This window comes from Sebastes fasciatus, chromosome 4 (genome assembly GCF_043250625.1).
Source record: "Sebastes fasciatus isolate fSebFas1 chromosome 4, fSebFas1.pri, whole genome shotgun sequence".
NCBI lineage: Eukaryota > Metazoa > Chordata > Actinopteri > Perciformes > Sebastidae > Sebastes > Sebastes fasciatus.
In genome coordinates, this window is record NC_133798.1 from 37706797 (window position 1) to 37727181 (window position 20385).

General features: G+C 44.7%; 1 protein-coding gene across 6 annotated transcripts in view; it reads right to left on the reverse strand.

Annotated features, from left to right (window-relative positions):
* The window catches only part of tead4 (TEA domain transcription factor 4), a 47927-nt gene that overhangs the window by 7049 nt on the left and 20493 nt on the right, over positions 1-20385 (reverse strand). For 2 of the 6 annotated variants that reach the window (XM_074634264.1, XM_074634268.1), the window contains 7 exons: positions 10352-10416; positions 8377-8439; positions 6363-6497; positions 5418-5461; positions 5080-5141; positions 4770-4900; positions 4111-4284 (listed from right to left, as the gene is read on the reverse strand). In XM_074634264.1, coding sequence (XP_074490365.1) covers positions 4111-4284; positions 4770-4900; positions 5080-5141; positions 5418-5461; positions 6363-6497; positions 8377-8439; positions 10352-10416 — 674 coding nt within the window. Of the gene's footprint in view, positions 1-4110; positions 4285-4769; positions 4901-5079; positions 5142-5417; positions 5462-6362; positions 6498-8367; positions 8440-10351; positions 10417-20385 lie in introns of all 6 variants that reach the window. The other 4 variants (XM_074634263.1, XM_074634267.1, XM_074634265.1 and 1 more) reach the window with 2 other exon arrangements.

Consider the following 20385-nt stretch of genomic DNA (forward strand, 5'->3'; position numbering starts at 1 on the left):
GGAATTCATCCAATTACAATCAGCAGCATGCAATTGGCTGATTAGATCACGGTGGGCAGGCCGGCTGTGTAACAATTTAGCAGAGCCGGCTCAAATCGGATTCCCTCGGCACTTCAAAGGCGCGAGACAATCCGTTAGGACAGGGCCACGGGCGCTGCGAGGGCGAGGAGGAAGGCGGGGAGCGGGGCAGGGCAGCCAGCAGCCGACAAGGGGGGTTTGCTGGAAATTCAATCTAGAACGCCATAGCTTTGGAGGTGGGCCAGCCGCCTGTCACCGTCACCATGCCAACCTGCGCCTCAGCACACCCCCAAGTCATGACCTACCACGTGGTCGTCCCACTGCGGCTACATCAAACAGGCTCTTACCGTTATCGTATCGTAAGTTATCGTATTTTCAGATGTGTCGAGGATTTCATTTTGCTTCTTATTTTCATGGCCAAGAGCATCGTTGAAATGCTCAGCTGTTTTGTAGCATTTCTGTGTTTTGTCATGGATGTCTTGAGAATTGGCGGACCCCCTTGGGGGACGGCGTTATGAGCTTGTTTTCCTCTAGCGAGGAGTTGCATATGTCGTAGCTGTTGACTCAACCGGGGCTGTGACATGAATCACAAGAGTAATATTTCATTGATGAATGACTTGTTGCTTACATGACCCACCGCTGTTTCCTTTGCCATCCTCATCTCTTGTTCACACTATCTGTGTCCCTATTTCTATCTCTTGCTGTTTATTGCCGTCTTGATCCCTTTTCTCTTTATGATATACGGCGGGGGCGACTCATCCCCTCCTCCCTCTCACCCCTACAATCAAATGCCATGGCTGGACCAGCTGCTCTTTCCAAGGACTGGAGAAGACTATACTTCCAAAATGGTGTCACTCACCAATGTCTTTTATGGCTCTACAATAAATAATGTGGCAGTCAAACATGTGAGAAGGGTAATGTCGTATATATACAAAGCCATCCGGTGGCACGAGATTGCAAGGCGGTGCTTTGAACTTGACATTCACAGTCTTTGGCACCAAGAACCACAGCAGTTAAAGGGCGGGTCCATCTGCGTTCTCTTCCGGGTTTTATCAAATGGAAACGCCTATTTAGCCGTTAGCAGAAAGCAGTAACGTAGGTTACCAAGGTCTGGTGGTTCTGAAGAGAGCGATATAACGGCTTCAGTTCCCCGTCTGACGGCAAGGTAAAGCGGCTGTGGACGGGAGCAGCAGAAAAACGTATTTTAACCACCTAAAAAAAATTGATATCAGTCTTAATACTATATAAGCTTATATGTCATGTTTTACAAGTCACCAGTGGCCTCAACATTTGTGACAAAGTGGATCAGAGGATGATCATATTTAACAATGTTTCGCAGTAGTAGTGAAGATGGTTGTTTGATATTCTTCCCTCCACCATCAATATCTCCAGACTTGCACCAAACCACTGTAGTTTAAGTATCCAAATCACTTATAATGGTTGCAGAGAACCTACAATGGCTTTACATATCTTCTCTTCAGAGTGCCATATATTTCAGGCCTGCAAAACCACTTTAAGTCTGAAGGTAATCCCCCGCCTCCCCATGGGAGAACTAGACAGACCGCTCCTCAACATTGTTGTGTCAGATTTGGACTGGACCAAAGCAGGACAGATATTGTTCACTGTGCTATTCTCTCATCCCTGGGCTGGATGCGTTTGGGTCACCTGGTATTCACAACATGCCTCAGGTGCTACTGAGAACAGCCCTGCCAGTCTCCCCAGTATTAGTGAGTCGAAGAACACGATAGGCATGATGCCTAACCTAGGACAACCTCTCAAGGCTCCCATGACTCAGTCAGACCGCACACGTCCTTTATACTTCACAACAAGGAGGGGTTCATTTAGGCACAGCAAGGTTCAGGTTGGTGCAGTCTAACCCTCCACCCATAGTAGAGAGAGAGAGAGAGGTGTGTACTGGCAGGTCCTCATAGTAGATGGTCCCAGATATTTTACTCTTTTTGTGCACAGAGATAAATAATGGCAGCTTGTTCGATGGAAGGAGGAGATTTGTGCAGCAGTGATGTAGTCGACACTCACCACATTCATCCAGTTCTACCTGTTTGGCTCCTTCTCTAGGTCGCTCCCTCTTATCATGCTCAACCCTGACCTCCACTGTAAAACCGACATGGACTTTCATTTATACAGTATAGCTCCTTTCTAGTCTTCCAACCACTCAAAGCACTTTACACTATAAGTCAGCATTCACACGCATTCATACGCTGCCATTCAAGGTGCCACCTGCTCATCTAAATACTCGTTCCCTTCGAGAGCAATTTGGAGTTAAGTGTCTTGCTAAAGGACGCTTCGACATGCGGACTGGAGGAGCCGGGGATCGAACCGCCCACATAATGAAGAGTAGCAACACTTTTGAATGAAATGCCATTAATAGCCACTTAAAGGGACTCTGTGTAAGAATCAGAAATTGCTTGTTAACAGCAACACCTGTGGTCGTAAGTTAACGACAGTCAGCGTCCTGTTGCTCGCGCTTGTGCTCGCTCTACATAGACATGAACGAGCATCGATCAAAACTAGTGAGGCGACACACGTCAGCTAAAACCACAATATCACTCTATATTTCAGCTGCTTGGCAGTAATGTTAGCTGACCAGACGAAGGTCTCTCCATGAATCAATGCTGATCCTAGTCTTGGCTTTTCCTGCCTCAGCCTCCCGACGGCGGCCGGAGGGAACGGGGGAGACACCGGAGTTTTGGTCGGAGACGATAACGTTTCTCTCTGCGGAGCCCCGTCACTTCACAAGACACGGGAAACCTCTGTTGGTCTGGAGGAGCTGCAGCAGTTATTTCTGCACAAACGTCCACTGTACATACACTAGATATTCTCAGAGCTACTAACTCTTCTGCAGTGTGGAGTGTGCGCGCATGCACGTGAGAGTAGAGCGAAAGAGCGAGTGAGAACAAGCGTGGTGTGTGAGTGAAGGCAAGCAGGCAGAGGAGCAGAGTACAGCATCGTCTCCCCTGTGTCCTCTGACCACAGTCAGGAGGCTGGAGCAGGATTAGTTGACACTGTTTTGCAAGACGGGCTTCACTAGATATAACTTTGCGGTTTTGGTGCTTCCGTGTAGTTTATGTTGGAACAGCGTAGACACGCGCAAGCGCGCATGGGACACCGACCCGCAATGATTTATAAGAGTGTAAGAAGTTACAAACAGTACCTTTAAATAAAGAGTGAATGTATGCGTAGAGGGAGGTGTCCTGAGGTAAAGAAGAGGGTGGGTTTGAAAGAGTGTACGTGTTGTGCACGATAAAAATACCAAAGGTCTTGTCCTGAGGTAACGCAAGGTGGCCAGATCAGCTGAGACGTGTCCAGTTAACACTCTCGTACTCCTCCTCGGTCTCCGTCTCTCACTCTGATCTCTTTATCTTAAGCCCATTTTCATGTTGTCAGTTTGCATGTTTCCACTGTTTTCAACGATATCACACATTCTCCTCCATCTGTCTTCATTCCTTATCCTGCATCTTGTCTCTCTGTATGTGTGTGTGTGTGTTTTTTTTGGGGAGGAGGGGGCTTATCTATAAATAAAGTATACTGGGGGGGTTGGACTCAGTCTAATAGCGTTGAGACAGGTGCCTGGGCTCACATTTCCCCTGGTGAAAGATCAGGCCTGCCACTCTCTCCAAGGCTGCTGTCACACACACAATCACAGACGTATACAAATACACCCAGCCTAACGCATGCTGAGCAGCAGTGCCTTCTTTGCCGGCGTATAAAACCAGCGATCAGGTCATGGGAGCGATGACTTTCCATTCGTTCTGGCTTTAAATCGTACTTAAGTTCCTTTAACTCCCAACGCTTAAGCTATCTCAACGCAGTTAACACCGCTAGGCCATTAACAGCCAACAGGTGCTACAAAACATTAACAAGAGTATTCACTGTACTCTGACTTCACCTTCATGACTCTGGGAGGATTATATGTGTATGAAACATACCACACACAGAGCGTCGGACTGAGCTTTATATAAATAAAAACAGGTATTAAATTGATATTCGAGATTTATCCACTGTAATGAATTGAAAAAGAATTAATCTTAGAGGAACTGGATGGAAGTGAAAGGGAATGAAGAAATGTTTTACCCAGAACTTGACGAGGAAGAAAGCGTTGTGCGGCCCTTTCTCAAACAGCTCCTTGAGGCCTCCCTTCTTTTCCGGGAACTTGTCGTAGATCTGCCTGACGTCCACAGACTCCAGATAGGCGTCGCTGTAACTCGGGTTGGACTGGCCGATGTGCACAAACAGGTGCTTGTTGAACTGGAACAGACGAAAAATGCACAACAGGAGATGAACGGAGCCAAAAAAAATGACACGTGTCCAGTTTGCTAAATTGCTTTTAACGACATCTGTCACACTGGACCTGCTGTTCCATTGAATCATGTTTATTGTAATATCCCATCACCTGTCTCGACGGTCCCACCCTTTATCTTCCCACTCATTCATGATCGTGTGTAATGTGCTGGTGTGTTTATTCTCTATGTGTTAATACAGATTATCCTGTTGTCTTTGTGAGAAGCTGATACACAACAAAACCACCAAAGTTTTAAAGGTCCCATATCGTGCTCATTTTCAGGTTCATAGTTGTATTTTGTGTTTCTTCTAGAACATGTTTACATGCTGTATTGTTAAAAAAAAACTTTATTTTCCTCGTACTGTCTGCCTGAATATACTTGCATTCACCCTCTGTCTGAAACGGTGCGTTTAGGATTGCACAAAGTTCATCTCCTGTGTTGTCTACTCACATTCTCGGGGTCCTGAGGTTGCTCCAGGAAGGCGGAGAACTCCAGCATTCGCAGCTTGGAGCTGGCAATGCATCTACCCTGCCAGAGGGGGGCACCGGGAGACATCGACAGCCCCGCTGTGCTTTCATAACCTGCAGACAAAGAGGGCAGTGAATGTGCGGTTTTGAGTGTAACAATGTACAAAAAACCTAAAGAGAAAATGCAGCTATTTCTCTGAGCTTTGCTCTTCATCACGAGCCGCGTCGCCTCGTCACTTTGCCGGCGTGACAGCGTACTGTCAACACAGTCAGGGTGGAGAAAGAGCACCCACCTGTTATAGGGGTCGGGCCGGACGCCTGCATGGCGTAACTCTGCTGGGAGAAGGGCTTAATGCTGGAGAGACGAGACAGACAAGAGAGAGAGAGGCATGTTATGTGCACCGTCTCGGCCTCATGACCCCTTCTCACTTCTACTAATTGGTCCGCCTGACCTCTGAAGACGCAGGGGGCTGAATGTCAGACAGCTGAGGACTTTTCTTTATAATTGTACTGATGTGTTTTAATTTGTCCTGAGATTCAGTCCCCGACTGAAATGTATCTGATGGTTATTAAGCTGATCACATGAGAATTACTGATGGATAGTGTGAGTATAGAAAGAATGGCTACTCACTCTTCGTGGCCTCCTGGCTGTCCTGGAAGAGCCCCGTGCCAAAACTGGGAAGAAAAGAAGTGCAAACTATATTACACAGCTCCACCTTGACACTAATTCTCACATATGAATTGTTTATGTTGTTTATTCTGCTTTTCAAAACAGAAGTAGAGAGATGAGAGGTGTTTCTGCAATCAAAGAAAATCAAGCTTAAAGTATCATCAAATCAAATCATATTATATTTAGTGTCTCGATCATGACACTTCAACATGCAGACAGTAGGGAGGCGGGGATTGAACCGTCAACCTTGTAGCTAAAGGATGACCTGCCAACTGAGAAGCTTGTCAGGTGATTGGATGAACCATCTGTCAATCAAACTTGCTGATGCCAGTCGGGAGAAGAGCAAAAATATCTTTTCCGTCGAGAAAAAGCCTGCAGCTCTTCTTTCAATGAAGAAATACTCTCCAGTTCTGATAGAACTGCTAACCTTTCCAAGAGCTGCCATTATTGTTTAGAATGAACAGTCGCCACGCCCGTAGCTGCTAATAGCTGCTAGGATTGGTCCGTGGTCTGGCGAGCTGGACACAAACGCGTTACTTCAAGCCTGACGAGATGGATTTTTGTGTGATCCTGCGATTCTCCCGTGATCGAACAAACCCGCTATCCCCACTAAGCCGAGCCACAGCAGTTCTGAAGAGGTCAAATCATCTGTGACCAAACTACCGCTTGAAAAATCGTGAAGGGAAGCAGTCTCAAATATGTGCAATTCAGAAACTGAATCTACAAAGAGACACAACAAGATAAAAGTAACCAACATCCAGGGAAACGATGGACACACATTCATCAGTGTATGGGGTGATGAAAAACCACCAACCACAGAAACGTTTTCAATAAATGTGGCTACTGCTCAGCCTTTCAGCTTAATCTGAATAAGACGGTGTAGGGGGACACTGGTCAGGGACTCACCCCACCAGAAGTGGGATAGGCCGGCCTAGACAGGCCCTGGAGAGCCATCTTGTTCTGGAAAGCCGTAGGCGAGATGATCTGGGCGGAGGACATGGTGGCCATACTCTGCAGGGCCTTGTCTTTGGCAACCTGGTCCTGTGGAGAGGGACGCAGAGCGAGACAAAACAGACAGTTACGCAAACGGAGAGCGCTCGTCAGACTCCATTTAAGCCGGCGCCCCGCTTCAACCGGTAACACAAGCAGAGCCCTAAAAAGGGAAGTGAAGCACCGAGGCCAGCTTGCATCATCGGTGAATCCCTGCCAGAGCCGAAGAGAAGGTGATATTACAGTCAAGGGCCTTTGGGTCAAGAGTTAAGTTTATTGCTTTGGCAGGGGCAAGCTAGTGATGACAACCAGCTCCTGTTGGAGGTCAGACTGGAAGACAAGGCAGGCTACAGGGCGATAAGTTAATATGCCAATAACTGCATAGAAACTGCTAAGTTTAAAATAGTGAGATAGCTATAAAAGTGTATTTCCTGTGCAACGCTGTAAAGCGATACCACTCTTGTTTTTGAATCCACTCCTTCAGCAGTTTCCAAACCACAGAGGACTACAAGCACTTGCCGCCCAGCCCTAATGGGCAAGGCCACACGGTGCATTCTTCTTCCCAGAACTGGCAAACACAAGGGCATAGCTGAAATTCGGGGGGGGTACATGTGGCAGGGATCTCAGTTACACCAAAGACGTATTTAAAAAAGGGCCTGTCGCAGAGGCCAACCCTGTGACCGGTGCCGGACCCTGCCAGCTGAACCCTCGTGGCCGCCGTCCAAGGCGAGAGGGGAGAGTCCCGTTGCCTCCCGAGTATGCGGGTGTGCGTGGACGAGAAATGTAAACTGAGAAAGTACTGGGGGGGTCGGGGATGTGTGAGCTCTCAGCGCGCCACACAGGAAAACTTTTATTGAGGTGCTTATCAAATGTAATACTTGGAAGGAATAATGCAGGGATTAATTTGTTTCCTGACAATTGCGTTTTGGTTCATCTTGTTCATAATCGTGCGCACTAAGCCTCGGGCCTCCTGAAATGTGTTCACATTTCATCGAAATGTGTCAGCATCCCATTTAAGACCAGCGTCAATGAGAGGGGGTGCAATTAAAAAAACATCCAATCGTTTGTGCCTTTGTGTTAATAGGATGTGAATACAAGGCAGCGCAGGGGCCACGCTGACATACCTTTAACACAACATGAAGCTTCATTATAAGAGGGAATAATAGAAGGTAATAATGGTTTCACCCTCTTTCCATCTGCTGCTGCTGCTCAACTTGATTAAACTAAAAAAAAAAGCATCACACTAATCATCACACCCTTAACTCAGCTAGGACTATTTTCTTTCCCTGTGGAGAAGAAATGGAGATTTGCAATTAATGATTTGATTACATCCACATTAACCTGACCCGCCACATGTTTTTTTTACACACAGAACCATGGCTAAAAGCCGTCGCTGGAAACTGTTTGGAAAAGGGCAGGTACTTTCAGGCAGGTGATTGGACGAACCATCTGTCAATCAAACTCTTGCTGAAGCCAATTGGGAGAAGATCGAAAACATCTTTTCCATCGCGAAAAACCTTCAGTGCCGTTAGTTGTTCTTCTTTCAAAGAAGAAATACTCTCCAGTTCTGATATATAACTGATGCTATTGCAACATCTACACTAACATCTTAAGGTTATTGTTGTTAAGAACAGTCACCTCTCCGTGACGCCACACACAACTAAACCACGCTCGTAGCTGCCAGTAGCTCCTCCCAGGACGCTGATTGGTCGTTGCTCTGGCTTGCGGGACACAAACGTGTTATTTGAAGCCTGACAAGATGGATTTTCGTATGATGTGTGACACCACGAGAATCCAGCCGCCGTGCAAGGTTACATCCACATATCCTTAACTTCATGAGTACATTCAAAAAGGAGCAACACTTGTTAAATCGTCCAAAACATCATAGTGAATATAAAAGAGCAAAAAGAGGTTGACTCACGTAGCGTACCTTCAGCTTCACCTGGATCTCTCTGGCCTTCCGTCGGGCCAGAACCTGGATGTGACTAGATACCTGAAAGACGGACAACACAGCGGAGTTAAGCATTGCATTCATGTTTCCAGCTAAAATTGGTGACTTAGTTTTTAACTTAGGTTTTAATCCTTTAACCCTGTGTGTTCAACATGGATTTCCTCCAGATGCTTCCGTTTCCTTTACAGCTGGAAATAACGATTATTTTCATTGTCGATTAATCGAATAGTTGTTTGGTCTATAAAATGTCAGAAAATGGTGAAAAATGTCGATCAGTGTTTCACAGAGGAGTAAATAAACCAGAAAATATTCACATTTAAGAAGCTGGAATCAGGGAATTTTAATTTTATTTTATTTTTATTTTCTTAAAAAATTACTCAAACCGATAACCAATTAATTTAATAGTTGACATCTAATCGATTAATTGTTGCAGCTCTAGTTTCCTTCCACAGTGTGAAAACATGCAGGTGAATTTAAGACTCTAAATTGGCTAAAGGTGTGAATGTGAATATGTTTGTGTGACAACCTGACCAAGGAGTACCCCGCCTCTTGCACAAGGTTTAGAGAATGGATGAATGAAATGTACAAATGTATGTATGCTTGAACAATTAGTTGATTAATCGATTGACAGAAAATTAATTGGCAAGTGGCCATTTCTCTGCATTGAGTACTTTCACTTTTAATAATTTAAAGGAACAGTTGTGTAGGATCTGGCGGCATCTAGCGGTGAGGTTAGGAGATGAAATTGAAAACTTCTCCTGTGTGCCAAGCGTGTTGGAGAGCTACGGCGGCCGACGCAAAAATACAAATGGGGCCTTCTCCAGAACCATTCAGAGCAGAGCCAGTGTGTTTGTACGTGGGAAGTGAGTGATGAAGAGAGAGAGAGAGCGGCGGCGACGGGAGCGAGTAACGTTATCGACTCCGGCCCAAGCAGGAAAAGTTAACACAGTGTTTGGTTTGTCCGTTCTGGGCTACTGTAGAAACATGGCGGTGCAACATGACGGACTCCGTGAAGAGGACCCGCTCCCTATGTATCCCTAATTGTTACACACCGGCCCTTTAACTACATTTCCCTGATTATACTTACAGATATTGACTTTCAGTGCAGGACGTTTACTTGTAACAGAGTAGTTTTACAGTGTGGTATTAGTACTTCCTCCACCACTGCTCAGCTAGGAATAGGACCTAAAGATGGTGCTGTCTGTCCGTTAACACTTTGGTCTAAATAAAATGAAATCCAGTATGGATATTCCAACCCTTTGAAATAACCTTGTTAAGCAAAAAATCAAGACTGAAGTTGTTAAGGCAGCTCCCTCAGGCAATGTGAGATATAACTAACTAAATATTGCTGAAGTGTTTTTATTTTATGTGTTGTTATTTTTGTTTAGCCCCATCTCATGTTGTAATCTGTTCTGTCTGTACTGCAGCACAGCAGTCCATCAGTTTACTGTTGTTGGACCAGCAGGTGTCCCTCTATCCCTCCAACCTGTCCCATCATCCATCTCTGATCCCTCTCTGCCCCCCCCCTTTCTCCCCTCATCTCCACTCATCTCTTCTCATTCTCACTCCGAGTCTGCCAGATGACTTAGCAGGGACCCTTTCTCCCCACATCCATCACTGCCCATACATCACTCATTCCATATCAGATACCGTAGTGAGGATAGAGTTCCAAATCCCTCGGCCTGTCCCGCCTCAGTCTCCCATGCAGATCCCCGTATTCCCCAGCTTCTTGCCCCTTCTAACAAGCACCAGATCCATGAGGTGGTGAAGAACCAACACCGACACCTGATCCTATAGCATCTGTGCATTGGGCCCTGGCCCTAAATCAATCGTCATGTCTAGGAGTGAGGAGGGGGGGTACCCAGGGTGTTGGGGCGTCACTCAGCAGCAGAGGCCTTTTTCTGGAGGAGTCAAAAATAGAGGCTGCTTCAAATGACATTTATGGAGAACTTACCTGCTTCCTGGTCCGCGTCTTCCCCGTGCGAAGTTTGATGTACCGTGCAATCAACTCATTTCGTCCTGTAAGGGACCAGAAAACAACATCATTGTAGTATTTAGTGTCATCATTTAGTATCATCAGTGGAAAAAAAGAGGTGCCAGTACTGCCCTTATTCACATGTTGACGTGAGTATCGGCCGGGATCAGTAAATCATTATTACATTCTGAATTTCTACAGTGAGTAAAAGACACTAGGAGATATTGCTGATGTTCTCAACATGAATTTAATTTATTCAGAGTTGTGAGTTGTGCCAGAAGTCGGGGGTCTAAGGGGCCATTGGGGACTTAAGAACTAGATGAAGAAACACAACTTGTAAAATGCCACACGCAAGCTTTGATGCTCGTAGTACTACCAAGTGAATATGGCCAAGGCCGTGTTCAATCCACATGTTTAGATATTATGTCGTTGGTATAAGAGCAGCGTGGTGTGTGGTTGAGCGACAGAGAGAGAGTGACGGTGGATGCGCTCAGGGCACACAGCAGCGCGTGAGAGAAGTGCCGGTGTTGTGTTGAATACTGTTTCCCTGTCAGTATGTGTTTCCCCCTACCTACACCTGAACCAGCCCTTGAGGCCCTTTCAGACACAAAGCGAGAACGGCACCACTGCGCTCTGAAACACATTATTTTATTACTTGTGTCTCCGACGACTTTTTGCTGAGCAAAGCAGGGGCGAAGCAAGCCGCTCGCTGCACCCAAAATTCAACCTTGGGCGCAGCAACATGCTGTGATGTGTGCTGCTGATCCCAGAGGTGATCCCAGCGGTGAGCCCAGCGGTGAACCCAGCGGTGAGCGCAGAGGTGAGCCCAGCGGTGAGCCCAGCGGTGAGCCCAGCGGTGAGCCCAGCGGTGAGCCCAGCGGTGAACCCAGCGGTGAGCGCAGCTCAAACAGCGTTGTGTTTGAAGGGGGCCATTATCCCTAACCACCAAGGGGGGGCGCTATCATTTTAACAGGAGGGAGACACTATTCGACCGGGGAACAGACTTTGACATAACACCGGTGCACCAGAAAAAGTCACGGTACACAGAAACAGTAAAAGAGCCGGCTGCTACTGGTGAGTACCGGCCCACTGATAGGGGCATAAGAACATTAATGTGTCAATTATTGAAATGTTAAAGGAGAAAACATGCAATACTGTAGCTTCCACTTGTCTTATTGTAGATAGCTGTGTAAAATAAGTGTTAAGAAGCGATCATTAAAAACAACTTGATCCTTTGTGTGATTTGGAATTTGGAGAATTTAATTTAGAAAAGTAAAAGTGGGTTTGTTTGTTATCATTATCTTATGATACACATTTGTATACCTGCTAATTGCCAAATTACTCCGTTCAGTTTCTTTATATATTTTCTTTTGTTTCTGGAACATATGCTGTGTTTTTTAATTTACTTATTTAATATTTTTTTATAATATCTGTATATCGAATTACTTGATTTAAAAGTGTTTTGTTTACATAAAATGTGTATACTGTTTGCTTGTATTTGCTGTACTGGTTACCTGACTTTGGCATTGTATGTATACAGTACAGTATATATACAGTATATATACATACATACATTGTATGTGTATATTTTGGATTTGCACCTTATTGTTATTCTTAGACTTTTATATTTGCACTCTTCCCACTTTGTATTAAACTGCATCACTGCAGCAATTTCCCTTTAGATAAATAACGTTTTATCTTATCTTATCTTATCTTATCCTGCTACCTACCCTAAATCATAAAAAAATAAAGAAATAAACTGGAGAACGTCTGCTTGTCTGGGCTGTTTAGTTGAAGTGAAAGTGAGGGGCTAATGAGGAGCATGTTCTCGGTGTGGAGGGATTAAAATGTTTACCGAAGCTAACTATTAACTCGTCATCTGTGAGCCTGCTCCGCATGCCTCAGCGAGGCATGAGGAAATGTATATGCCACTGCCGCACTGTATATTTCTGTGCACAAATACTTGTGTGCTGCAGTCACTGAAGTCGCTCCATAATTAGGTAAATTAACTGCTTAAAACAAGTTTGTGTTCATGTCTGTGTGCGCACATATTTGGGAGAGTTTGCATGCATGCACGTATACAGATGCAAACACACGTGCCTGAAGTCAAGAGTCGAGGCTGTCAAGTGTGTCAACGCTGAAAACTTTAAGTATATCCTCAAGTATATACATCTGTCTGTGTGAGAGCTTGCATCAGCCGGAGCCTGACCCCCCTTGGAACTCTGCAGCGAGTGTGTGTCTGTGCGCTGTCACCGCTGACAGACAGGTCACATTGGCAGAGCAGGTGGAGGCTGCAGCCATGCGATCCTCAGACCGGACTCAGGACAGACACGGCACAGGCAAGTGACCAAAGGGGGGCCAGTCTGGTGAGGCGGCCAGGCAGCTGGCGTGTGTGTCAATGTTTATGGAATATGCCTTTACGCCTGCAGTAAATCTTGGGCTCGTTCCTCCCCCACCCCCCATCCAGAGTCTCCGGTTACCACGGAGGGCAACGGTCATGTGGCTTCTTTCACCCTCTTCTCCAAAACTAAACCTCCAGTTTAACGGCTAAGATTGTTGAAAACATGCAAATAGACACGTACTGTAGAGGAGTCCAAGTCCATGCAATGTAAGATGGACCGTATAAAATCTAGTGGCTATTATACAAGGAATACACACACTTTTGCAGACATAGTGCTGAAACGATTAGTCAATTAATCGACTTGTTCATTGACAGATAATCACATCAGAAACACTTCCAGCAATAACTTAAAGCGTGCTTGCAGCGTGTCGGATCTGGCGCCATCTAGCCGTGAGGTTGCAGATTGCAACCAACTGAAACTTCTCCCAAGTGCCAAGTCTGTTGGAGAGCTACAGTGGCTGACCCGAAAACGTGAATGCCCATCGTCTAGAGCCGATGTTTAGTTTGTCCGTTCTGGGTTCTACTGTAGAAACTCAGGTAGTGCACCTAATTCTAACCTTAACCATTCAACATCAATTCCTATTTGTTCTGTAAAGGAGTGTGTAGTAGAGTCATGTCTCATACGGCGGTTACAGCTAAGGTCGCAGAAGCGTAGCACCCGACCTCCAGTTCCCTCTCAGGTAAACACAGTTATCTCTGTCAGCACTTTCCCCAGTTGTTTGTACTGTTTTCCGCTGTTAGCACCGTTAGCTGCGAGCCGCGGTTTCCCGCCACCATGTTAAGAACCGTTGAAAGACAAAAGAAGTGCTCCCAACCCGTATTTAGCACCTTTAACCATTCAAGGTCAATGCGTAACCCCAACCATCTCACGAGCGTTACGCGACTTATGGATTACCTTCTATAGACACGACTCCATGAAGAGGACCCGCCCCATATGTAGATATAAACGGCTCATTCTAAGGTAACAAAAACACAACAATTCTTATTTTCAGGTGATTATACACTAAAGAAAACCTACTTATTAATATTATATTATATTTCTGCCAATAGATCCCCCTCAATGCTACACTCTGGTCCTTTAAATTAACTTTTATCAGCAAAAACGCTAAAAACGTTCGCTGGAATCAGCATCTCAAATGTCAGTATTTGCAGATTTTACATTGTTTAATATCATTATCACTTGAATATCAATTCTGGGAAATTGTTGTGGGCTTTTTTTACAAAACTTTTTGGGACAATTATAACAATTAATAGATTAATTATAAATAAAAACAATCAATTAGTTGCATAGAGAACAGAAACTGGTACTACAGTAATAAAAAGGGAGGACACAGACAGACACAAGATCATTTACAGAGTGAATCACACCACTCTTGCACTCAAAGGAGATTTCTCATGCTCCCACACAGGCCCACACACACACACACACACACACACACTAGAGTTTGCACCACCTCTTAAACACGGTCATTTTCCCTTGGCACCACATCTCCATGTGAATTAACACACGGATCAGTCACGACACACAACCTGGTACAAACCCGTCAGATTTTCCCTTACATAGTGATGCCCGGGTCAGACCTCCTCGCGCTTCATAAACCGGCCAATCAAGCGACGCCTAACGGTGAAACGAAGAAACCCGAACCCCCCCATCAGAAATTTCGTCAGCCAATAAAAGTGATCAGATTTTGCGCGGAACGCAAGACACCCTTTTCGTCCTCGGTGCTCATGTGAACCGCAGACATGGATTTCCACGTAATGCTTTCTGAAAGCATTTGAGTGTTGTTGCTAAGTCACTGCAGGTTGTACACCCAGCAGGGGGGAATCTATCGGCCAGACGTCTGCCTCTGTAAACTGTGGGCTCTATAAAGCTATAAACTCTTGGTTTCATAGTTTTGGCTTTTATTACCTCCGCCCATGCAGAGGGCCTATAGGAAGGAGGTTATGTTTTCACCGCCGTTGGTTTGTTGGTTTGTTGGTTTGTCCGTTTGGAGGTTTACTCCAAAAGTCCGAGATGGATTTGAATGAAATTTCCTGGAGGGGTGGGGTGTGGCACAATGAACAATCCATTAGATTTTGGTGGCGATCCGGATCATGATCCGGCTTCGGGATTTTTTTTTTAATGTCATCTATATAATCAGACTTCTTTTAGCAACTAGAGGAGTCGCCCCCTGCTGGCTGTTAGAAAGAATGCAGGTTTAAGGCACTTCAGCATTGACTTCACTTTACAGAGACGGAAGATGCCAGCTGTTTTTAGCACATGTATGCAACTATTAAACATGTTTATTAAACAACAACAGAGTGATATTATCTGTGAATGAACCAGAGCTGGTTGGGAGAGATAACAAGAGGAAAAAAGTAGTCGATCTGAGTCTTTGTAAAGTTCCAGGCTCCTGCAACACACACACACACACACACATATTACCCAGCTGTAGAACTGCCTTTGTGTGAGGCTTTTGTGGACTAAACCCCTCTCTAAAATGCCGTCTACTCCAGTTTATACACACAGTCGCACACTAGACATAAACTCTCACACACACACACACACACACACTTCAGCCCGAGTCGCGGCATTCATTCCGTCTCAATCTTATTTTCCTTTCAGAACTGTAACTCCTCAACCGTTTAGTGTTTATCGGGAGGTGCACTCGCCGGCCGATTGTTTGAGCCCCTAAATGCATATTTCTTTAATTCCCCAGGGATTAAGAAAGTGTTCCACATTTCCTCGCAATCAAACTCTTGAAAAGACGAACAGAGAGCTTTGTCAAAGTCCTCACAGTACTTGACCTCAAATGAACATTAAGTTGCCTCTATCGAGTTCCTCACGTTACAGCAGCAAGTTCTTCCAGTTCCCCGGCAATTTATCTTGTGCAAACTTCCCTCACACAGCGTACAGTAAGATGTACATTGTGTACCCAATCCAAAAGGGATTTTCAAAATAGCAGACACAGATGCGTGAGCATGTCTCCACAGATGAATAAAAAACTTTTCATGAATTCAGAAAAACCAGACCATCTTTTGAAACTCTTGTTATGGAGTTGAAAGCTTTTGGGCTGAAGTTGTTGTCAAACTTGATCGACGTGAAAACCACGGTATTTGTCAAGTACAACCAGGAAAGACACGAGAGACGGAAAGTTCTTCTGTGATGAAATGTCAACATACCTGTCTGACAGGATAAATAATAAAAAATGTTTTCTACATTAAAATGAAAAGGTTTTTCTTCTCAGGAATAACGATTAAAAAAATGTACTCTGCCAGCAACAAAGCAAAGGACAAACAGCTTTATCAATAAGACGGTATCTCCATTCAAAATTAGCCAGGTATGTATTGCAAGCATGTAAACAACAGCTTCATTAATGGGCTGTCGAAGAGGCTTCGCTTCATGTTCTCGTATCAGATGCCCTGCCACTCCTAGCGCGAGTGCTCGGGGAAGGGCCCCCATCAAAAATATCCTCCGACACACACATGAGATCAGAGAGGGGGACTCAGTCACACAGCGATGAGATCATTATATCCAACGGGAGTAGCACCGACGGGCCGAAGGGCTGCGGGAAAGTCAGTAGGAACATTACACCGTCACCCGCTGCTCCACAGTTTGATGTTGTTTATCACACGGCCTGCAGTCACGGACTCGTCTGGGGGGAAATCTGATTCTGGAAACTTTTCTTAAGGGCACGAAAAGTGTCCGACCGCAGCGGCAGCAGCAAAGTCAGAGTGATCCAGAGTTCAGGGGATACTGCTACCTAGAAAACGTTATAAATTGTGAGTTTATAGGGGAGACTGCTGTTGCTGGTAACTTTTCATCTATATGATAAAGAATGTGCTGGTACTGCACTTCAGTACAAATACAGTACCCCGAACTCAATCAAAAACATCTAAAGTCTTGATTCCTGGAGCCGTGATGGTCCTAAAAGGCCTTTACAAACACTGTTTCACCAGTTTTCTCCTCCTCCTCAGGCCGGTTGGTGGAGGTCAGAGAGCGGTGGACGGGGTTAGTGAAGGCGCTCTATAGTGTCCCTTCCAAAGTCAACCTCTGGGCCTGCCTGCTCATAAATCTGCCCTTCCCCAGCGGGGCTGCGGTCATCACTGGCCTGGTCTGATCTCTCTCTCTCAGTGTCTCCATCTCAGCCTGGTGCATTCCTCACATTCCTATATACTGACTGGTCCGGACCGGGTCCTGCATCTGCTGCTCCGACATCACCCCCACGTCCTGTATGTGTGTGTACAACAACAACAACACCCCCCTATAGTAGGTACATAAACCTTTGGATTCATCACCCTAGTCTACACTATTCAGGCTGAAATCAAACTATAATTATCAATCTCAAATGCACCTTGAATGATACAGCCATCTCTGTAGAACAACTTGTATGTGCATGCATTTTCAACTACAATCTGTTGAACCTCTGACCAAATTTAATGAAGTTATAATTACTCTAACACTTAGATTTGTGTGTACATTTGTGCCTGCATGTCTGACTGTGTACAAACTGCCATCCTGTCTGCAGACACATCTGCCAGCCATACGTCTCCCCTCAACAGCACATATGCCCCAGTGTGTCTGCTGCTCTGGAAAACAAAGGTCACATTTAGGCTGCAGGAATGTCTTGGCTGGGTGTTATTTCCCCTCCGATAGAGCCTGCTGAGCTCTGAAAAGACCTCTATCAAGCCTCCGGACAACGAGCAGCGAGTCCAGTGCTACAACAGTATAGAGAGCCAGTGATGCAACATGCTGCTCCAGCATTAACAGAGACACTAAGCATACCTGGATCATTTAAAAAATAGATAACTAGAGTCAAAGTCGAGCATATTAATGCTTAATATATTTGGTTCATATCATCTAACATATTATAAGCATGATGACTGTGTGCATATAATAATGTGGAACATGCATAATAACTGAGGAAACTCCAGTGATGTGTACAATGACATACTCTCTTTCATTAAGAACGTTTTCATTTTAAGTTATTTTTTTATCCAAATTAGGGCTGCAACTAACGATTATTTTCTCCATTCATCGACTAGTTGTTGGGTCTATAAAATGTCAGAAAATGGTGAAAAATGTGTTTCCCAAAGCCAAAGACGACGTCCTCAAATATCTTGTTTTCCACAACTTAAAGATATTCAGTTTACTGTCATAGAGGAGGAAAGAAACCAGAAAATATTCACATTTAAGAAGCTGGAGTCCGAATTTTTACTTCTTTTTTTTTAATTACTCAACCCGTTTAATCAATTATCAAAATAGTTCAAATAATAATGTAATAGTTGACAACTTATTGATTAATTGTTGCAGCTTTAATCTAAACCAAAACCCTCAAATAATGAACCTAACTCTTAACCAATGTTTTCATGTGACAAATATCAGAAAACTCTCGGCAATTTATGCGATTGCTATGTTTTCGTCTGTCAAGTTACTATCCCAAAAATGTAGGTATTTTTGAATTCATGCAGATATTCATAAAACACTCTCGAACTCACAAATGAAGCAGCTGGTTTAACAGCTAAACTGTGCACTACAAGATGATTCTGACAACATCTGAGGAGAGAAATAGGCATCAACGTAACAGAATATTGATTCATATTTGATCAGCGCTGCCTAGTTTCACCGTTTGGTCGGTGTTCGCGAGTGATTGACAGCCGGCTCTCATAGACGGCAGCTGGACAGCAGACCTCAGATCAGCTCTGACTGCTTGTTTTCCTCCGGTCTGTGAAATCTTGCAGATGCCGTTAGAAGCACCGGAGGACACCGGAGGACACAGAGGAACATGATTTTTTTCAGGTTACCTGTTTACTACTGTCACGATATAGCGACTGTTTTATAAAAATAACTTTTTTTTAATGATATTTGCTCCAATCTCGCCTACTTCAGCTTTAATTGCCTGACCAGTATAACCCGAAGTATTTTGTCTACAGGCAATCAATTCAACATACAGTATACTGAAACAAGCTGCCAATAACACAGATATTTTGTATATTGGAGCATCTCCTCCAGAAATTCCTCCAGAAATCCGAAACTGCTTTTGAAGTAAACACAACTAACGTCGAAGTCTTTGTCTCCATGTCACCTATAATTAGTAACATTAAATTCAGGAAATTTGAGAAATTATTAGGAAATTATAAGCAAATAGAGGATCAATACAAATAAGCGTCACTTTCCCTCCTATTCTCTTATTAACTGTGAGTTGGTTTCTGAGAGGAAGCTGTGGTTTTTGCCAGCCTGAATGACACCTGTGAGAGATAATCAGAGTCCTGCTCTTATCAGCACAGTAACCAGAAGCTCTGCTGCCTCGAGCCAAATCTGAAGTTTGCTCTTGATTTCTGACAAAGTATTTAAGTATAGTATTTCCAGCAGAGGAGTAAATTTAACAGATGTCATGTTATATTAACACAACATGCCACGAGTGTCTTTGCAATCACAGAGATTTATGCAGAGGTAGTTTGCGCGAGGCTCGACGTATTTTAATCACATAGACAGATCAACAGATGTCTGACCCGTTTGGAACCTTCTACCTTTCACCTTGCTGATCTGAGATGTCTAGATAAGGTGACAGTGACAGCTCTGTTACACTGCTGTCACTGCTCGCCACCTCCTATTGGTTTCACCGTGAGATACGGAGCTGTACAGACAGAAGGAGATTGACTCGGATGGAGGGAGCAGAGATTCCGTCGGCGGCGGGGGGGTTTCCTCGAAAACCCTCCAGAGAGCATTAAGTCCCAGGAAAGCATGAAAGCCAGCATCAGGACTAAATGTTACGAGGTTCAGGCTCATCCTCATGTGAGGCTTGTGTGTCCCCCCACCGGTGAAACACAAACCACTTGTCTGTCATGCTAATAAAAGAAAAGATAAGCTGGAAAGTGTATAAAATGATGCACAAGACATTTCCATCTCCAGTGCAGCAATAAGAAACATGGTTTGACTAGAGACCATCTCAAAGTGGGAGGACCTCCTCCCCGCTTCCTACTCCGCCCTACTTCCGGCACCCTTGCACCCATCTTCAAACTCTGACTTCATTTTGATCTCAGCTACACACCTATAAAGGTTTTGTGACTGCATCTTGCACGGTTGGTTCTGCTACAGTCGGTGTCTCCAGGAGCACATTTTGCCAAGAGGACTCACAGAGACTCAGAAGGTGAAAACAAAACAGACGTCGCGGCTGGTAAATATTTCCTATTGAGTAAACATCATAGACCTTCAATGAAGAGTTGAAGCAAGCCAGTGCAGAATATACACACAGTTGTCCCTATCAATGTCATCCATATTGCCTTTAGTTTACAAAACATAATGCAGAAGTCAGTGTACGTCTTCAAGCAAAGAACTGAGACACGGTTACAAAGGAAAACCACTTGAAAACACACACACACACACACACACACACACACACACACACACACTCCAGAGGCTTCTTCAAAAAGGTCAACAGGCCAAGGTCACCAGTGAATCTCTCACTTTACTGCCAGAGTTTGTACCCGGGTGAGGACTCGCTGTTGCTTTCCACTGACCTTTACATCACATTCTTAATGAGAATGAGACTTGAGGCGAAAACATATTTGCGTCGCCTGACAAAAAAAAACGACAATGGGTTTGAAATGTTGCGCAAGCGGAGCTCAGTGG